Below are 21,762 nucleotides of genomic sequence, written 5' to 3' on the forward strand. Positions count from 1 at the left end.
TCGTCTTCGATCATCTACGAAAAGGGACACCTCCCCTTGTCTCTGTTTCACTCTCACTCTCATTCTTTCTCTCTCTCTCTCTCTCTTTCTATATATATATATATATATATCTATCTATCTATCTATCTCTCTCTTGTCGAGAAACAAGAGACCCCGGACTGTCAATTAAACCATACGTGCGCCGCTTAAATGGCTGCAGACCTCAACGCGACTGAACGTGTAATACGTTTAGAAGGGGGAGGGCCCGAAGTATGGCTTCCGTGGTGGTCACTGTCGTGTGCAGTGTGCGTCAGCTGCTCCCCAAAGCGCACCGGTCACGAAACTCCCAAAGCCACCGAAAATAAGAGGCTCAGTCAGCCTTTTCGACTTCGCTTAAAAACTTTCTACGGATATGCGGTTGCCTTTCGTCGCGGATACGTGAATTAACAGTTGTGGAGATAGTTTGGTGAGAGATGAGTCGAGAGTAAGTTTCTTGGGAAGATTCGATAGGTTGATTTTTGACAAGTGAAAGAGGAGGGTCCCACCAAGCGCAAGAACAATCGATGGGAAGATTTTAAAAAATTAAAAATGAGCTTGATGTCAAGAAGATTTGAAAACTGAATGTGCTTTGGCTAAGTCTGTGCTTATTGTTTAGATTTGTTTATTATGATCGTATACTGGAAAAAAGAGTCACTGAGAGTACTGTGAGTAAATTCAAGACAACAAACAGGTATTCCAATTAAAGTCCAGTGAATCTTTCTGGTTGTAAGTAGTAAGTAAAAAATCTTACGAGAAATTTGCGATCGTAACAAAGATTTTGTTAAATTTAGAGCGATGGCATAACCTTACAAGTAACGATAAGCCGATGGTAGAGGATAGATCGCTATCGGACCTATCACGAGAAAAAGCATTATTTTCACTTCGCATATTAATAAAATCTCAAGTTTGAACTCCAAGGGATAATGAAAAAACGAAAAGCGCTATAATTACAAAGGAAATAATTACAGAAGTAAACATAAATTTTCAAGATCAAAGGTAGGAAATCCATATAGAAGTTTTCATGGATCTGATAAATATCATCCTTATGGCAGAAACCGATAAACCTTCCAATGTGTATATGAATTTCGAGAAAACCAAAAAGAAGCGAGGGAGACTATAATTACATTAAATTCTAAAGATCAAAGAGAAAAAAAGAACATCCATAATTTATTCCGATAAGAACTTTAATCGACATTAAATTCTTCAAACTTTAGGGACCAACAAATCTTCAAGTTTCAACTTCAAGCTATAAGAATTGAAAAACCAGGAAGAAACGCCCAAGAAATATTCTATCAACAATGTTTTATCGCCTGGAGCATCTACAGCAAAAAGAGATTCACCTGCTGGACTCATTGAAATAGAAAAAGAAACATTGAGTGGCTCGCGAAATAGGAAAAAATATCAATTTATGTGAGACGAGAAGGTGTACGAAGCCGAGTTATTCCGAAATGCTGATGACGATAATCGTAAAGAAACGTGTTCCATTGTTATCCTCGGAGTGGCGCTTATCACGCGATTTGATGGATCCGATCATGGAAAGGCCTCATCGAGATAAGTAACACGTGCTGCGTGTCCCGTCGCCATTTTCATCGGGGATCCCCCTGTTGGATACTTTTCGAAGACTCCTCAGAGAATCCAAGCGAAATTATGAGTGGAACATCTCGATAATCGTAAAAAAGAAGAAAAAAAAAAAAAGAAAAAGGCAGAAGAAAAGGAAAGACTACAAAGCGATCGAACGATTTTAGTCATCGATGGTATTTCTTGTTGGTAGAAGCGACTGAAAGGAACTCGACTTCTCTTTCGACTCCGAAATCCAACTCCCTTGACCAAATTTTTGACCGTTTAAAAAAATTCTTTGAAAGAGAAAAGCGTAATTACGTGACTCAGTTTGTCGTCGCTAGAATCGGGAGAAAAGAATTCGATTGATCCTTTGAGCGACGAGTAGACTACGATAACGGAATACTGTTCCCTTTAGAAAATTTTTCGAATATTCCCTTTCGCAGGGATATCGATTCTATTAACGACTTTACGAATGTTCTGAAAAGTTCTCTCGAAGAAAGAAGCGTAATTCGATAATTTAATTTATCATGGTAGAATCGAGCGAAGAGAACGGAACATCCCCTCTGAATGTACTATCGATTAAACAGGTTACGATGACGGAAACCTGTTCCCTTTGGAATCTTTATGTCACGATATTCTTTTAAAAAAGGAAGAGCGATCGAATGACTTCACCTAGTTTGGTATTTTTAAGAAGAAAGATGTTGTCCAATGTTCTGATCATTTTTTTGAGTATTGCGCAGACGATTTTAGGGATTGAGGATCAAAATATATGTCCGAAGAATAGAAGTTTGTTCGAGATTCCTGGCGATGCCGTATTGTCTGGTAAGCGAAGTTTGTACAGCGCGCTTTGTATTTGTGTTACAGTTGTGTTGTGTCGTGTTTGAGTTCATTGATGAAAACTGGTCTCTCCTGGTTTGTTCAGTGTTCTTGAATATTAATCACGGACCATACTGTAACACTACGAGTAGCACCGGTCTCCGGGAAGTCTTCACCGCTTCGTACGTAGTGCATCTTTTGAATAAATACGAATCTATTCCTGGACTTTCCTTAGGTAAGTAAGGTATTAGTAATTTATTCGATTTGTAAATTAAAATTTTATTCGCCTTGTTCTAGATCAGTTTTAAATAAAAATTTGTCAATTCAATTTTACAGAAGTCCTCTCTATCATATTCTAGGTCTAAAAATCTTCGACACCTGCAACGATGAAACGACAGTATATAAACAAGCGCTGCAAACAACCGTGGATACAGAGTGCACGAACCATTACGAAATGGGAATACTATTACCATCGGAATACGCGACGACGTTAGAACCATTTCGTAATTACAGCGTGTTGCCCATCAGCACGTACAACGAGCAGAATTTGACAAGGCCCTTGATCAATCTAATGGTCCATTACCTTAGCACTAGATTCGAAACGATCGACGCGCTTCTCGCTAATCACGATTTCGCGTTAAATTTATTTCTCGACACAACGAAGGAGGCTGGAATTTGCGTGGAAAGTTATGGGGACACTTTGGAATTGGAGGAAAGTGAAAGAGAAGCTGTGATCGCTGTGATCGGGCAGAGAAACGATATTCGACAATGGATCGAAAGAGGAGAAAAGATGCAAGGATCCAGAAAAACGTGGATCGCGTTGCCGCTTGATGGATCGAACATCGACGGTGAGAATGTTATTTATCATCTATGAAAAGTATTCCAATTTATCATTTTCCGTTTTGTAATTTGTGGGACACTTTGTTCGAAGAATCCAAAAGAAACAGATCAAGAAATAGAATATATTGCTACTATCACCTATTGCTGCTATTGTTACAAACCATCCTCGTTATCGTATTGTAATTTACCCTTATTATTTCGCGAAAATCTGGCTCGCTTCTCCAAATTTCTAATAGCACAGAACTTGAAATAATACAATTTACCAAATACGCTTTTCAGACCTAATCCCTTCAGGTTCGTACGTCTTACGAACTTCACCCTTTAACCTGGACTTACTGCAGGAAATCTCTTCGTCGGATTTATTTGTCGAAGCAGCGAGCAATCCTGTAATTCATTCGCCACATTTGCTTGGTATTGGCAAAGCTATTGTCGAGCTGGCTCAATTACTACAAGATCTTCAGAAACGAAATTGTCCTCGAGGGATAGAGTCGTGCGCGATGCCACGTTTCAATCCGAATTCGAAACAGGAAATGCGAAACGTGGATGTGTACAACGCTCTCCGCATAGTGCCGAAATCGCACTCAATCGAGTACATCGTGGCAATGAAGAGCCAGCAAGAGATGGTCGATATGGCTGCTTATAGGGTAGAGCCAGCGAATTCGAAATTCAGAATCGCACCACAGTCGAGGGTGCCGAAGATGCCGAAGCTTTGTTTGAAGAAGTACGCGAAGAATTGCGCGAGTTGCGCAAATTTCAAGATGAAATTTGCCTCCCGTGGTGTGGCCAAAGGTTTGTTGATCAGGATTTTCAATACCGTTAACACGTTCACTCTTACGCTAATTATCAACCACGAAATCTTTTTAAACGATTAAAAAGAGAAAGAACTTCATCGAACAAAAGACGTTCGACAATGTGATTGAGTTGGATATAACATTGCCAGATAAAGAGTGTACGAATACGATATAATATTTTGCAACAATTAAATTTAATGTATATTTCGATGTATCGCGGCTACCAGAGCGATACGTATAAAAATAGTTTAAAAACTATCGATTCTAAAGATTTCTAATTGATTGAAGATTTGCAGAAGCGCAATCATGTCCTTGCAAAAATTTTGAATTAAATTACTCCGATTCGCCAACGTTCCCGTTGCTCAACCAACACCCTTAACGTATAAAACTTCTAATAAAACTTCGCTAGCACTGGAACACAATGGTGCAGCTAACGTTACTGGTTTGTCGCAGATACACTCGACAGGGGTTTATTAAAGGCAGGCAATTGGATACCAATTTTCCTGACGGTGGTTGTGTGTGGTACGTTCGCCTGCGGCGTGATTGCCGTCTTCATTATCTACCGCTTCATCGTCGAGGACGTTCTCGATGGCAATCCAGCATTAACGATCGTTCTAATACTGGCTAACGTGTTCACGCTGCAAACGGTGCTTCTGTTCTGCATCAACGACGATTATTTAGGCGCTGAGCACCTTAACTCTAGGAAAATCCTCGTAACCAGCCTCGCATTTGGATTGGATTTCTCCGTTATGCTTACCAGAGCATTTTTCTTACTTTTTTCCAAGGGTGGCGTATTTACCGCTCATATTAATGGATATCTTCAAGGACTGATGGTGTTCTTTATGTTCTGCGTGCAACTCGCGATATCCATTATGTTCTTCGCTTTTAGCACCGATGATCCGGCCGTAGTTATGAGAAGTTTGTTCTTCGTCGCTCTTTTAGGTAAATTACCATCGTTTTACCTTCCTTCATTTTAGTTTTTATCTTTTAGCTCTTTTGCTATTTAGTAACAGCTTTCTTTTAGTTTTAGAAAAGAAGATCCGTAGATATTGTTTTCAGAAAGGGAGTATGATTATATTTTGTTTCCAGCAATGAAGAATTTGTATTGTATGTTCTGTTTCAAGTAGAAATTGAATCTGAAATGCAACTTTGTTTCAATTAATAGATATTATAACGAGTATCGTGAAATAAATAATATAATGTGTAAATAATAAGAAAGAGACCACCTTTCGCTTCGCGTTCTCAATGAAACCCACACCAACACCACGTATTCATGTATGTGTATCTATAGCTATCCTTCCAGAAACGTGCAATTTCCACAAAGTGTCCCTAGAGTGTCTCCTGTAACGCTCCAGGAGTAATTACACAATCCAACTAATAAAAACCGATTCCAGGCTACGATATATTTTTGCTGATCATCCTGTTCATGGTGTGCTTCTTCATCTTCCAACTGCCGCGTAATTATCGCGAAGGAAAGTGTTTCTTCGGCACTTCTATCGGGCTTTTGATCGTCTGGGCCATCTGGCTCACCTGTTTCATCCTCGTCGAACCTGAATGTCGTGACACTGTCGTGACATTTGGAATTATTTCAACGGCGTACCTGATCATTATCGGTGTTCTGATACCGAGGACCTATTACATGGTCACGCATTTGGCCAGAGGGAAGAAATTCGGACAGAGATTTGGATCGACCGATCTAGCACCCGATCCCAGGATCAATACGATCGTCAAGCAGGTCAGGACAATGAAACATGATGTTATTATGTATGATGGATTGCTTGTCGGTATTATGTTCGACACTCGCGTAGTTTGAATATCACTTTTATTTTCTATTAGACTTTACGTATTTTTTACATCTTTAAGGCATTAAAAAGCTAAAATTTGTATCAGATGTTTCGAAAAAATTATATTCTTTGTAAATTTTTAGTTTTAATTTTTTAAAAATAACATAACCTTAATTAAAATAAATCTTAATCAAAATCATTTAATACGCGTTTCTAAAGGTAAACGTTATTCTTTGTAAATCAGTTGTTCTATTTTCTCTGATAATTTCTATCGTTTCCTGCTATTAAAGAGTTAAAAAGTTGAAAATGTTAAATATCTCTAAAAATAGGCGTTTTTACCTTTTTACATACTGTATCGAATAAAGAATTCGTTGTTTGCAATCGTCGTTCCTTTTTCTTTGATTTTCCTTTTACAATAAAGTCTTTTTATACAGCAAAAAATCCACATGAAAAACATTTTATTCACGCAGAGTCGGCCATTTTACGATTACGTGCACTCTGGCGGAGGAAGTATGACGAATTTGCAGGTGACATCCGCGTATCCAAACTATTATGGAAATTCAAGTCCAAATCAGAAGTATCTAGGCCAGAGTAGAAGTCCCGATACTCAAAGAATTCCTGGATACAACAATTATGGCTACCATTCGGAAATGCGAGAAGTGAATAATTCTTACACAGTACCCCAAGTCTGCATCGAGGATGCGGACGTGAGATTTTTTCTATTTTCTGTAGATGTTTTTCGTTGCATCTTTCGTCTAGACTAGCCAATCTCTCGATGCAAAAATTTTTCTTTCGCTTATAACGTGATATTATGTATCTTATATGAGATACACGTTTTGCTATGCAATATCGTATCGTAGACAAAGTTTGCAAAGATTTACAACTAAGATGATGATATAAACACCAGAATGAAATGCCATTTAGATTATCGAAAATGATAGGGTATAGAGTATAGAGATACAGATGTAGTATTTATAATAAGCATATACGAAAAAAGAAATAAAGAGTTTTCGAAGAATCGAAAACTAACCAATTACGTATCCTCGTACTAAGACCTAGAAATTGACCGAAAGAAGCTTCTGAATTTCGTTTCTAGAAATAGATCCAATAAATTAGATTTAGTTTCGCTTGTCAATGGCTCGTACGATATTTCTATTACTTATAGTAGAATAGTTATTTGAAATAACGATGTAATACTTTTTCGATGTAGGATAATGCAGTAACTTATTTATATAGTTACAGCGGAATTATCAAATCAAAATATTTCTAGTAGTCTTCTTGTACGAGATGCTTTTCAATAGAATCATAAACAAAATAATTCGTTAAGAATTAAGGAAATTACATTTACAGTCAAGGATGAGCCCCGTGGATCGGAGCAACGCGAATACGACATACGCGCGGCCAAAATGTCAGCGGAAGCGGAAGCCCAAGGACGACAAAGACTGCATCGAGACCGACGTGTACGTCGAGGGTAGCGTTTCCGCCAGCCGTAAATCCCACGATGAGATCTATCCTGCGCGACCCAGCAGCCCTAGGTTAACTCAAACCGAAGCAACCATTTGTGAAGAAAACGAACACGATGAAATAACCAGAATCACACGATTTTAATACAATAATCGCATTATAAATAATTTAATCCTCAACCGACCTTTAATTTCGTTTAGTGTCGTTTCGTTCGTTTGTTTTGCGATAAAAAGCGATAAAGCTAGACCTTTCGACTATCTTAGAATTCCAATTAAGGGTTAAATATCGTACAGACGATCGTATTTCCAGTGAATTAAATTGTTTCCATTCGATTGGTCGATTTTTGTAGCTGCAGACTTCTTGAACGAGAAGATAAATTTTTTGATCAACGAATGCATTTTATCGTCGTACGGAAATATAAAAATAATAAAATAAGTTTGGGTTGATCTACTACAATATATGTATAGAGATGTGCATCATCGTGTGTCTGTAGCTTAGAATTTATAATAAATTATGTGGTTAATTACTTTATTATAATCTAATCACGGGTTATGTACCTTAATTATTACTTATTATTGTCACTATTTGTAGTAAATTAGCAAAGAATACTTTGTATAGTTTTTAGTCGCTATATGTATTAACTTTACGTTGTACATCCGAATAGCTCGTCAATCGTCAAGAAACAAAAAGAAGAATAAGAAAGTTGTAACGACGACGCTCTGCGACTATAGCACGAATACATAACAGTGTTTCGTTTATGACAACAACGGATACCGTGATTCAATCCTACATCAATTATGCGTCCACTCCAACGATATTAATCATTAATTAATAATCATTATTCGTTTTAAAGAATATTTTATGCAGATCCCCGTTCATTAAAGATAATTTACGTTATTTTTATACTTTCTTCCCTTTCCTTTTTCTTTTCAAATAACAGTTTAATCGATATAATTTACTAAACATTGTTGGCAAGCGTTCGATTGATTTTCACAATGAAGCGAAAGCCACTCCGTCTGCCATTATCGTTATAATTAAAGTAGAAAACGAGATGAGAACGAACGGAGTCTCTTTTGCACATAGAAAGGGGTTGCGCGTGCAAGTGAAGCAATTTCGCGTGTTTCCTGCCGAAATTGCGTTATGATCGAACGTAATTCCGCAATCGGGGCACAGGTGTACGTGCCGAAGGAATATCGATGACAGTGCCGTAACCGGAAACCAGTGGCACGTCGCGGACATCCGCTGTAACTCACGGCAAGTGTACAGACTACTCCAAAGTGGAAAATTTCTAACGTATAAAACTGTTTCTCTGATTATTTAATTTTCCTTTAAATTGGAAAAAATTCTTAAAATTAATCAAATACGAATCCACTGTCTTTAGAAATGACTCGTCCACCCTCTGATCAATCTTTAAATCCAAAGTCTGTCAAGCTCTTAAATCAAATGCCTAAGCCGCAAAGTTAATGGTACGAATTTACGATCCTTTGATATTAAACCGAACCAAACCGAACCGAACCGAACCGAACCGAACTGAACTGAACTGAACTGAACAAAACCTCGCAAACAACAAAAAGAAGTCAACTAAATTCTCAAGCCAAACGAAATCTCGTAAAAGTGTTCGATCTTCTTGACGGTTTAGCTCCACGCTATGTGACGATCGGGTGAAAAATAATGAAAAGCAGGGTAGCTGGCGGTGTTCGATAAGGCGGCCGTAACAACTATAAATCGAAAAGTGCATCGGTTCGTGAAAGTCGTGTATAGGGGCCCGCGACACTCGCTTTCCAACTCGCGTATTCTGAAAAAGCTTCTGCGCAAGGACACAGCCAGGATACCTATAAAAGCATGATCGGGACTGGTTCGCTTTCCAGTCACGTATAAAACCCTGTTTCTGGTGTCGAAGGAAGCGAATTCGGAGAGAAGTTGCTCCAAGTCGACGGCTAACTGGATCTCAACTTGTGTGATCTCGCGTAAGAGAAGAAAAAATTTGCCGATCGATGGGAAGGGTATGGAGTAGAATCGATTCTACTAAGAGACTATGTCCTTGGAAGCTTCGAGTGATCGTAATCGAGTGCTTCAAGGGTTTGGTTCGTTGAGAATTCGGTTCAATGTGGGCGAAGACAATGATGGAGACAGGAAGAAATTCGAGGGCAATCGTCGTTGCTGTCGTCTACCTCAGCCTATTTCTGGACAACGTGTTACTCACGGTTGTTGGTAAAGTGTTGTTCGAATATTAGTAATTGGTCTTCTTAACCCCTTAACCTACGATTTGGGCCGAAACGTAAACAACCTCGCGCATCCTTCGAGCCGTTCGTACGACTTGTGTAGTACATACTACGGGCTATGCCCATAATATTTACGTTTGGTCCGATCATCTACTACGCTTTATGCACGTAATATTTACGTTTGGCCGGATCATCGTACTACGGGCTATGCCCGTAGTTGTAGATTAAGGGGTTAAAGAGATAAAAAGTGGAACAAAATTTTAGAGATCCTTGGTGTATTATTAATTTGGTTCAAATATATTCGTAACTGTTCTTTTTAGATAATATAAGATAAAATAAGAGAGAAACTTTAGAAACCGTTGGTAAAACATTAATGATTGTTAAAACGTTAGAAATTGTTCTTTTTAAAGAGATTTTGAAGATTTTCTACACAAATATCGACTTTATTTGCGTGGATCGTCGAAACGATAAAAAATATTTCAGTGCCGATTATTCCTGACTATCTTTGCACCTTGGACGGAAACTCGACGATAAACAATGAAGACGACGAGAATGGTCGAGTGGGATTATTATTAAGCTCAAAGGCGTTAATGCAATTAATACTAAATCCAGCTGTGGGCATCTTTACCGCTACTTTTGGATACACCAAACCATTGCTCCTTGGAAATCTAAGTCTCCTACTAGCAGCGATGCGTAAGCTCATTCTACTTTTCTAATTATTTAAACCGGTTGTACAATACGATGCTATTTGCCTTGCCTATCAAAAGCCGTCAATTTTCCCAGAAACGTGCGAAACGATTTTTTAACTATCACAAATATCACAGATAATAACGCTTCATTAATCTTCCTCGAAACAAGATCAAACGAAGCTAAAAATTAAATTTCTTAAATTTTCGACGAGACTACTTTCAAAATCTTCATCGAGAATAGTTAATAAGAACCGCGACCAAATCTTTTTCTTAATTCCTCGACAACTTAAAAACTATTGTAATTTAACTACTAAAAGGGAAATAAACACTTAATATTGTAGCCACAAAAATTTCTATAACGGATAATTTTATTTGAGGAAATATGTATTATCAATAAATTAATATCACTATATTTCATCGGTGATATTCTTTAAGATATGTATTAATAACCTTGAAAGAAACATTCAAATTTTTGCATAGTATTCTTTAACACAAAACTATTTCACTTGAATGCAACAAGTTTTCTCTTCTCCAAAACACTGCTTCACTTTATATTTAACCTGGTCTTTCGCATTTTACAATACTACCAAAAGCTCGACGAAGTAAGAACAAAGACATCCTCTGAGTGCGACAACTATTACAGTGTTCGCGTTTGGCCAAACTTACGAAGTGCTGTTTCTGGCTCGAAGCATCCAGGGTATTTCCTCCGCGTGTATCGGCGTTTCCGGTATGTCGTTGGTCGCTTCACAGTACCCGGAAGAGGACAAGAGGTCCAAGATTATGGGCTTCGTTCTTGGAAGCATAGCGTTGGGTGTTCTTGTTGGATATCCGATTGGTTCTGTCCTTTACGATCTCGAAGGAAAAATGGCACCTTTTCTATTGGTGTCTTGTTTCATCGTCGTTACTATTTGTACGAACCTTTTTTACTCTTATTTCAATACCTACTTAATATTTCAGTATTCTTTTTAGAAAATTGAAGATTAGAATTTATAAATCTTATAAGAGATTGCAGAGGTTCATGATTCGCGGTAGAAATGATTCCTTGATAAAGCATTTACACGTTTGATTTCAACGATCTCAATGGTAATTTCCTTTTAGGTCTGCAGATTTTTACATTGGACGTCAAAATGAACAGCGAGGTATATAATATGTGCTATATATACATTGTAATATAGAATTTCTTCTTCCAAATTAAACTTGCGACGATCCTCCTACACTTGACAAATACAGTAAAAAATACGGTAAAAGATTAGTTCAACGAAATTCTTCGTTGAAAATTTGTCACGCACAAATACAGTAGGACAGCGGAATGTTATTCAGTTCTATTATTTACTCAGTTTTACTGATTTTTATCTCATTTACAAACACGATAAACGACATTTTTAGTCGAGCGATCGAGAAACGTCTTGGACACATCTGCTATGCGATCCGTACGTACTAATAATTTTTGGAGCTATATGGTGTTCAACATCACCGATGGCTATCTTAGAGCCCTGCTTACCAATCTGGTTACGAACTCACATAAAACCTAAGGTTACCAAAAGTATCAACTTTACTCTTATAATATTTATCTTCCAATGATTTCGAGTCACAAATTTGATCGATTAACGCTATAATTATCAGAATGGCCAAAAAGATCAATCGATACGTGCCTGTCTTTCTTTTCCTATTATATCTGTTATTTCGATAAATATTTCTAGTTGTTGGTAGTTCTAATATTAAGAATGTATATATAATTACGACAAAATATAAAAAATACAGAAATATAGAAAAATTTCTTTTAGAAATGGCAACTGGGAACAGTGTTCATTCCAGATAGCGTGGGCTATCTAATTGGGACCAACTTTTTCGGCATGATAGCTTACCGCTACGGACGAAGTAAAATTGCTGTTCTAGCCATGCTCTTAGTTGGTATAAGTGTCATTTTGATACCATCCTCGCAGACAATGTTGCAACTGGCAGTTCCACATTTAGGAATGGGTTTAGGTATTGGAGTAGCGGACGCTGCTCTAGTGCCATTGTTAGCTAGCTTTGTGGACCAAAATGGTAATTATGGTCCGGTTTACTCGATTCAACAAGTGGCTGTTAGTCTGGCCTATTCTCTTGGTAAGCTATTTTATTTTGCTCTATAAAAGTATTTTCAATCAAAATATTTTTAATAGTTGATGCAGTTGTTCGCAAACAAATTCAATTCAGAAAATTCAATTTGTCATAAATACAGTGGTGAATAAAGGAACTTTTAGATAATATATAATATAACGAATATTCGTTCAAGGTCCCATCGTGGGAGGAGAAATGGTGAAAACGATCGGTTTCCAATGGGTTATGCGAATTATCGGCTTAATGAACGTCGGTTACTGTCCTTTGCTGATATACCTCACCTTAGAAAGAAGAAAATTATTAACTCAGCAAGATGAAAAGAAGGATTACGAGACCTTTCAGAAATCAGTGGCGAAGTACGAGCGTTTTCGAGACTCTGACGACGATCTCTGATATAATTTAACGGCTTCTACCAATTATCAAGATTAACTTCTCTTTTATACATGTATTATAATTCTATAAGGATAAGTCGTAATATCTGGTTTTTGTTAAATTAATCCAATTTAAGAAGTGACAAAAAATAAACGTAAAAACATTAAACGATCCTTAAATATTTTTCCCAATGAATAAATAAAATACTAAACATTAAATAGGTACACATCCTACGACATAATACTTGTAATATTCTGTACCTATCAGTGCCGATGATCGATCCAAGTATCTTTTTCTTATTCGTTGGAGAAGCGAAGAAATAGTTATAATTAGCTACGTGCATCTTGTATAAAAGTTACTGAATTAATTTAAAAATAGAAATAAATTATTGTATTTTGTCAACATATTCTTATAAACGGAATTGCACTTATTTGCTTATAAAAATTGAATATTATCTCATTTAACGTTACAGAGAAGTTTGATCGGTCAATATTAACTATTATTAACAAAGTAGTTTTCATGGACACTCTGTTACGAATTTATGTCTCAGAAACGCTCGAAAACAACATTAGCAACATCATTGTATTCCAACTCAACTATACTACGGAGAGTAGCTCAACGTCGTAAGTTATAACGAACTAAATTAGCATCTGGAAATTACTAAGTAACGTCCCGCGGACATTACGCGACGACGTTCGCAATTGTTTCTTAAATTTCAAGAAATTGGACTGTTCTTATCGAAATAATATATACACATTTTCTATCTACGCATTTAAAATTATTTGAATAACAGTGATAACTGAATAATTATTTCGTTGGAGAACGAGTAATGAAATGTACACATAGAATATTTAATTTGATTCTTTTCTGAAGAATGGTGGTAATGTACAACGAATGCCAGAAATTTGTTGGTAAATTGTAGTTCCTCCGATGTTCAAAACTTACTGATCAGCACCGAGCAATATGTAATGAAATAAAATATTTAAAAAATTACCACACCTGCCTGTTGTACCGTTGGCACGTCGTATTTTGGTTTTCACTGGCGAAAATGCTACAAATGTCGTTTTCACGTGGAACGGAAACCACGTCGTGTCACACAAACAAGAAACTGAGTGCACGCGGTTCATACGCGGTTCTCTCAATAAACGGAACCGTTGCTCGACGCTCGGTCGGCTAGTCGAACGACTAATTGCTAATTCCTAATTATTCGCCAAATTGCTCATAAGTAAATTAGCAGCGTAATTAGGTCGACGTGCCGGTAATACAATAGCATCGAAACATTGATATTTGATAACGATCCTTTCGTATTTATCATCAAAAGAAACAAAGAAATTATCAAGAAAAATAACAAATGCGTCGATATTTCATTGTGATTAAATACTAATTAGGTATCTAGATAATTGTTTCCGATTAGTAGGATATGTTAAATGTCAGAAGGTAATTTCGTGAGAAATTATTATTTAGAAATAGGAATACTCTTTGGCGTCGGATATGCTAATATTAGTACATCGTCAAATAGAAATTAGCAATCTGAAAATCATAAGTTTCTTAATGTTCGCTTTAACAAATGTGGATTAAAATATACTTCTACGACAATGTATTTTACAATAACTACCCACGCTGAAATATTTAACGAGTGAAAAACGCTTTTGCGTTGAACCTGCGGGATGAAAAATATATAAATAGGATATCCTATTTAATATCACTATCCTTTGTTTTGGTCTCTAAAATGAAGATACCGAACTAAAGAGAACTCTATTAACACACTTTCAGCGAACTGTCCGTCCAATTATTTTTATTTCCTTGCTTTTTCGTGTTTCCACAATGTCCGAATCTCGATCTCTTTTACTACCCTCAAGGAGGGTTTTATGAGCTATTACATTTTTACGTTGCTTACGTTTTTTATGTTGTACTATCACGAAAAAAGTCACAACATCGAATTTATCCTTGTACTGGTACCGAATGACGGAACAAAATGAAACACTGTTTATGTTACACCTGAGAGAAAAAGTACACGAAAATCTGCTTCGAATTATACAGTATATGTAGGAAATTAAAGTCGCGTAAACTACCGATAGTTTCGCATGCACGCTCGATACAACCAATTAAATGCTTCCATGAATCGTAGCAAACAGAGAACGAGCATCCCGCCTCATAACCTAAAGAATATTAAATTCTCTCTTAAAGGTGGTGGGTTGGTGGTGGGATGACGTTAACGTCGCCGTAATCCTACAATAACGTTGGTTAAATTATATTCCATAAATAGAAAATCGATGTTCGCACGGTTGCAATCCGGCTCGAAATAAAGACCATGAACAGAGGGTGAGAGTTTGGTTCGGAACGGCTATTGCCGAGGAGTTGGTCAGGTAAAGGAGTCATGAACCGACAGAGGGCCGAGGGATGTGTGTGAAAATGGCCGTCGTATACTGGCACAAATTAAGTAGACGCTGGAAATCGGTATTGCAGCTAGAACCATTCCACGTGGAATCCAGAAGCCTCTGGGAAATTCTGCATCGCCCTTTGTTTTCCTCCGCGTTCGCACCCCCTGTTGAGATACATTTAATCGTTCGAAAAAATAACATCGTCCAGCTATTCGTTACTTGGTTGCTTAACTGATGTACAATACATGGAAATTTTGTTTGACGCTGGTAATTGAACGAAAATTGACAAAATTGGAATTTTGATATTACAGGGAATAAAATGCGACACATATTAAAAAGGAGATTGTTTCTTTAATTCATTAGCCATTTTATTTTAGTTTGGCAATTGCTTCGAGGAGAATAAGATTAATGAATATCAAATTTTCAGATTAAATTTAAGAAATTGAAATGTAAAACGTAAGTTTTACGTGTGGTGATTAAATGTTGGAAAAGGATATCGATTCTTTAATTTGTTAGCAGACTAAATATTAGATAAGTAGATTCAGATATTTATACATTTATAAGAAATTTAAAAGTACAAAAATGTACAGAATGCGCGTAATATGCAAAAATACGTAAAATGATCTAAAGTAAAACACATTATGTATGTAGTATCGTGGACAAAAGGTCTAAGATATCTGCCGAATCGTAAACAATGTCGCGAGAGCCGCGGCATCGTCGGGTACATCAATGTGTCGTCGGTCTTCTTTTTAAGTGGATAGTTTCGTGGAAAGGGCCCGCGTGACCCTGGCCACGGGCATTTCGGGACACGTGTCTCGAACGGCGGGAAAAGACAAAGAGACGTTAAAGTCAGTGTTAGTTGAAAAGCCGGAGAGGACGGATGCAAAAGGTGTGCAGAGTGTGAATTGAGAAGCGAGAGCGAGCGAGTGTAGAAGCCGAAGAGTGTGAATCGGGAAGTCGAAAGCCGCGTATGAAAATAAGACGTACGACAACATTATAATCATTTCGTTGCTTCGAATATTATTAAATCAAAACATCATTACTTGTCCTTTCCTCTAAGACCCATTAAGATACTACATGTATAATAGCTATTTAATTAAAATTAATTAAAGACGAAACAAATTATGAACGTATGAATTTGAATAAACATTCGCTATCTGTTTAACGTTGTATTTTGCTTGATTAATATCATCGTAAGAATCGGATGAAAAATTGAAATAACCCAAGAACAGTCTCGGAACTCATAAGTAAGATAAGTTTATCCAGTTTTCTTATTATTACGTAGGAAAGATTTGAGCACGAACTACGTTAGTAACGAAGGAAACATCGGAAAGGTCAGATAAAATCAGCGGACATTTAGGATTTCGATCAGAATTTAAGACGGGTGAGCCAGCACTTATATCCGTCCTTTGTCCTCTTTTCTCTTACGGTTCTACGTTTTCCCTTCTTCGTAGCTAACGAGCCACATTACGCTTTTACTTTCTCCAACGATCGAGATCATCCTCTTAAAACATGCCCTTTATCCTTGTAGATGAAATAGGAATAGAAAGAAATAATCGTGAATGTAAGAGACCAGAAAAATAGTTTTGGATGAATCTCAAATGACGTTCAACTATTCTTAAAAAATCACAAAATAACCTTTGATGACCTCTAAGTAATCACAAATAAATTTAAGCGTCTTTCTCTGTCCTAATTGTCAAATAACTTCTAAATGGCTTCGATACGATCCAGCCGAAGAATTTGCATAAAAATATTTCAATAATATCTTTTCAATAAATTTCTACTTATATCGCATACTTGTAGTACGCTTTAAACAACGAAGATTCTCTAACAAGAATTCTATAACACGTGCACCATAAGATTACTTAAATTCAGGTTCTATAGGGGTCAAAAGTCAAGATATCAGCTTACAAATCGATTCTGCATTGAATATTCCACTTTAATTCTACTTTCATTGAAGTTGACCTTCTCACATAAACCAATCGTCTATTGACAGAAACGCCTATTTATGTTAATACCTCGACCACTGTACGTACACTTAATACAGTTCGTGTTTTTAAATATTCACAGCATCCATCGGCGCTGGGTGCTCTTTAAAACGATACTAATTCGGACAACTTTTAAAAGAGCACACGAAACACTTATACCAATTGAAATGTTCGAGCTCAATACTCACGTTTCTCTTTGTCGACTAATTTGATTTAACAATTTGTCTTTCTTCAACTTTGATTACTTGGGATCTGTATATTTAATACAAAAATCAACAATAATATCTTAGTCGTATAAAATACAAGATATTAAATAAAATTAAGTAAATCACGACATAGCGATCATCTACGAGCCAATGATATCAGTCGATGAATAATATGTATTTCTTTCTTTGAACTGTTCATCGATATCGTTTACTTATAAATAGAAGAGAACGAAAAAACTGTCAAAAAACAACTGAAAATTAAATAGTGCGTCAGGGTGGTTCTATGCATACTTGAAAAGGCCAACTCAAAGAAAGCTATCTAACCACCCTCAACCTATAGAAAACTTATTAAACTCCACAAATGGTACGCACCATTTTCAATCCTCCAAGATAAAACAATTTACAACGTTGAAACAAACTCATCGGGCCCTATACCTATACTACAATATTCGCTACACCCTACAACGGGCGAAGCAATAACAATTTCCAAACCTCGAAATTTTCTATCTGTAATTTCGTGGTTCAAACTTTCGCGTACTTAACCAATGAAACCCCTAATCAATTTTCGAATCTAAAACGAAAAAGTCATAACCTGCTATTAATAAATTGCAATCTAAAAGTTTGGAAAGCCATCCAGAAGATGTATACTCTTTGTCTACACAAATATTGTACTCCATTTTAGTATGTACTCTTTTATACCAATACGAAGGGCTTACGATAAAAGTAAGCCTTGTCCACGTTTGTCTTCTTCTAGAGAAACAGGAAAATAATCTAGCATCTTTAATTTCTGTTCGACACTTTTCAATTTTTTTTAAGAAAAAGTTGAAAATTTGGAAAGATCTGTTTTTCTTACGAACCCTTACCAAACTTGCATAGTATTTCAAATGTTTGAATAAAATACTTGAATAAAAAATAAAAAAAAGAAGAAAGCACGGTTTTAGGAAACACGCGTCAAATGATTGAGATTTACGAGGCGCAAACCTTTGTAACAGTGACATCGATTTTTAATTCACGAGCACGCTGAGAGAACGTAAACTTGCGGTAAGACAAACGGCCGTCGAACGGGAGAAAAAGAACGATGGCGCAAGTAGTGTGGTCGGAATCGATAGCTTACCTGTGTGTCCTCGAGATATAATTTGTAGCTCGCCTTATGGGGCGAGATACGAAACACCCGGAGCGCTTAAACGGCACAGCATGAACCAGACACGCATGCGGGCGAATAATTTATTGAAAAACAATACGTCACGCCACCTCCTGCGCTATTTTTCCTTCTTTTTCCTTCTTTCCTTTATTTTCCTTATTTTTGTTTAATTGTATTAGAATTTTTAATTATACTATTTAATATTAGAAATATTGACGGTCCTCGAATTTATTCGCTTTGAAGAAGACACGGAGAATCCTCTTAGAGGGTTAATAAAGACGTTTGTATGTTTCGTTAAAGAAATTGATAAGCAGTTTTATAGAATTTTGAAATGGGTACTACGCGTTGATAAAAATTTATCTCTCGCTAGATATATATAAGAAAGAAGGAGAATAAAGTTAGACGCATTTGCGCACCCAAGCACGCTGAATTTCGAAACTCTGACCGACCACGTTTCCAGAACATGTTATACATACGAAGTGAACCTTAATCACGTGTTTCGTACCTACAATAGAATATATAATACCAAAGAAAAAGAAGATTCAGTTAACATTCATGTAAAACTTATACCGTCGCGTAACAACCAATCTTTGTGTGTGTGTGTTTGTCGTGCGTCGCCAAACTTTTCAGCGTTCATTAAGGTTTAAACAAAATTTATAAGACCTTCGTCTCTTATTCTTTCCCTTCCTTCTATCCTTCCTTCCTCTTATTTTTATTTTTTTTTTTTTCTATTCACTTCCAATCTTTTCATCTCTCTCTTCCTTACCTTCCTTCCAAGAGAAACTCTCCTCTTAGCTTTCCCCCGTTCCATTTTCCTTTTCTTCCGCCCCGTTTTTCGTTACTTCGCTTCCTTGCTACTCTGCTTCCTTCCCTTTACCCATTTTGTTATCCCAGTTTCTTTCCTTCCTTCCTTTGTTATTTTACTACCCTTTCTCCCTTTTTTTATATTCTACCTCCATTCCTTCCTCCCTTTTCTCCTCTTCTTTCTTATTCCACTTTGCTTTCCTTTCTTTCCAATCTATGCTGTTATAACGCAACCCGTCCCTCTCTATTTCTTTAATTTACTCCACTCTGTCATTGATCGTATAATAAGGAAAAAATCACAGATAAATATTCGCAACTATTAAGCAACTTAAAAACAATGTTTCGTGTAAATATTTTTTGTTAACATATACAATTTACTAACTGCGAACTACAACAATTTCGCCAAACGAACTTCTATCCTCCACAGCCCGCCAACCTCTAAATCAACCTCTGCCCACGACATGCCTCAACAACCTTGCTCAAAGTATGAAAATCAACCTACCAAATCTCTATAACTAAGTATCATGGTAAAAAGAACCGAAGAAACGCGAACGTGATGGAGAAGCGTCTAAACAAAACGTCCGAGGACGGTTAGCCGACGGAGAACGGCGTCAAATCGATGGAGCACGCCGGCTATCGGCGGTCCTCTGAGAAATTTTCGGTGGAAAATCGCGCGAGCAGACACGGGAGATGCTGCGTCCGGGACTCGTACTCCGTTATCGATCTTCCAGCTATTCCCGAGGCGGGCACACAGACGATGGATGTGTCTGTGTGCCTTGGCTACGGGCGCACGCATAACCCCCGTGGAAAGTTCGCGCCTAACCTGGTCCATTGCAATTCGCACGACCACATTGCTTTCTGAATTTGGAGATGTGTGTGTATAGTTGGGAGAAGAAATATGGCGAAGTTGTATATCAAGGAATTAAGGTTTTTGAGAAGCTAATAACATACGAAAGAATTTAGAACGGATGAAGTGGAAGATATATATTAGATATATCTTAAACTTGATGTTATAATTTATTAACAATCTATTGTAATAGATTGTTAGCTTTCTCTGTTAGTGTAATGAAATAATAAGCGAATGATTGAGAAGATAATTATCATTTCATCCTCGAGATTTCCTACATCTCTATTACCAATTAATACAAGAAATATGTCCTTTCTACTTTTCATAAAAGATAAGTATAGGTAACTGCACTAAGTATAATAATTAAGATGTGAAATTCATAATATTATATGGACTGTTCGGACACATCAATCAATTGAATAATTTCAAATGTACAGAAAAATGATGATGTTACAAACGCTTTATAAAATTTACTTATGGAAGTCATTTGTTTCTTGAGAATTGAATATTAGTCGCGTATTTACATACGTAAGTATTTGACTACGCACTTTCCTGAATCTCTCTCGAGCTACATTGTAAAAAGCTTAATATCGGATCAATTTTATGATTTCGCTATATCGATTCCAGCAGCTATACGTGAATTTGGATGTGTATACGCGGGACAGACCGTGACCGTGTGGACGTATACACGTGGATGGGAAACACGAGGATGCGCTTATGGGGCGATGCTCGGAGTGATTTGTGTTTGGCTCGTTTGGGTGGGAATTCTCTACTGACTAGAGTGTTTGGGTTAAGGGATTAGAAGTTGGGAACGAACACGGATGACTTAGATTTCGTTGATATTGGTTTCTTCGATGTTCCTGGTATCATTGGTGATTGGAAAGTGGATGAGGAAGGTAAATTTTTAGGGGATATATCACAGAAGGTTTTCATGTGTTTTTATTGTATTAAGAAACAAGCATAGGCTTTGATGTTGACGATAATATTGCATCAATTGAAAGCAGAAAAATCGAGGGGGAAGTTAAATTTAGGGACCGTGTAGGATTACGAGGGGAGTGAACCTGCTTTTTATGGAAAAATATATGACGATATCGAGTCTAAAAATTGTAACCTTCCTCAACGTTGTAATGTACGTTCCTAAGTATTTCAGAATTTTTAAATATTTATTTTACGAAACTAATAAAAATTCTTACCAATATTTATGTAATCTCACATAACTGAAAGAAGGATAAACTACCGTGAAATATCATTCAAATTTTTAGCTGTTTGAAATAGTAGTTGGTCCGATTCGAAGAATTTGTTAAGTTCTTACGTTCGATCTTGTTACTTGAATTCTCTTACTTTTTCCGATTTTTTGTGTCATGAATTTTATATTAATTATGAAGTATGAATTCTTCGTCCGGTCTTGTTGGAATAAAAAAAAGATATTTATAAATACCTAGGGATAAAATTAATATTAACTTTATTGAAATAAAAACACGATCGTACGTATATACTTATTTATTTTTATTACACCATTTTAACCATGACATACCCAATCCTTTTATATTACCCAAAATAATTTAATTTTTTCTTTATTTTGGAATCTAAATCAAATATATCGAACAAATTCGTGAATTACTATTAGCTAATTGTCAAAAGACAGGTAAACTACGATTATCCAGTCATCTAGTCATCTTAACATATTCCAGACCAGTGTTTTTACTCTTTAAATACAATATTAAGTAACCAAGCTCTCG

The 21,762-nt window shown here is 36.6% G+C and overlaps 2 protein-coding genes across 5 annotated transcripts; both read left to right on the top strand.

Moving 5' to 3' along the window:
• Positions 1-227: 227 nt before the first annotated feature.
• Positions 228-7,417, top strand: LOC126924115 (protein bride of sevenless). 4 transcript variants are annotated; one of them, XM_050738244.1, is made up of 10 exons: positions 229-463; positions 635-744; positions 810-2,400; positions 2,501-2,629; positions 2,754-3,242; positions 3,514-4,023; positions 4,479-4,967; positions 5,420-5,760; positions 6,280-6,516; positions 7,160-7,417. In XM_050738244.1, exons 3-10 carry the CDS (start codon positions 2,241-2,243, stop codon positions 7,415-7,417), a joined length of 2,613 nt encoding a protein of 870 aa, XP_050594201.1. In that variant the 5' UTR covers positions 229-463; positions 635-744; positions 810-2,240. The 4 variants fall into 4 exon arrangements, with proteins under 4 accessions (XP_050594202.1, XP_050594201.1, XP_050594203.1 ...); XM_050738245.1 differs by having other exon boundaries at positions 228-2,400; positions 6,280-6,468; XM_050738246.1 differs by having other exon boundaries at positions 229-2,400; positions 7,165-7,357.
• Positions 7,418-9,135: 1,718 nt separating this feature from the next.
• On the top strand, positions 9,136-12,677 carry LOC126924128 (chromaffin granule amine transporter-like). Its single transcript, XM_050738284.1, has 7 exons — positions 9,136-9,484; positions 9,979-10,188; positions 10,828-11,094; positions 11,283-11,323; positions 11,571-11,717; positions 11,969-12,290; positions 12,460-12,677. The coding sequence occupies exons 1-7, from the start codon at positions 9,379-9,381 to the stop codon at positions 12,675-12,677; spliced, it is 1,311 nt and encodes a 436-aa protein (XP_050594241.1). The 5' UTR covers positions 9,136-9,378.
• Positions 12,678-21,762: the final 9,085 nt, after the last annotated feature.

This window comes from Bombus affinis, chromosome 14 (genome assembly GCF_024516045.1).
Source record: "Bombus affinis isolate iyBomAffi1 chromosome 14, iyBomAffi1.2, whole genome shotgun sequence".
Lineage (NCBI taxonomy): Eukaryota > Metazoa > Arthropoda > Insecta > Hymenoptera > Apidae > Bombus > Bombus affinis.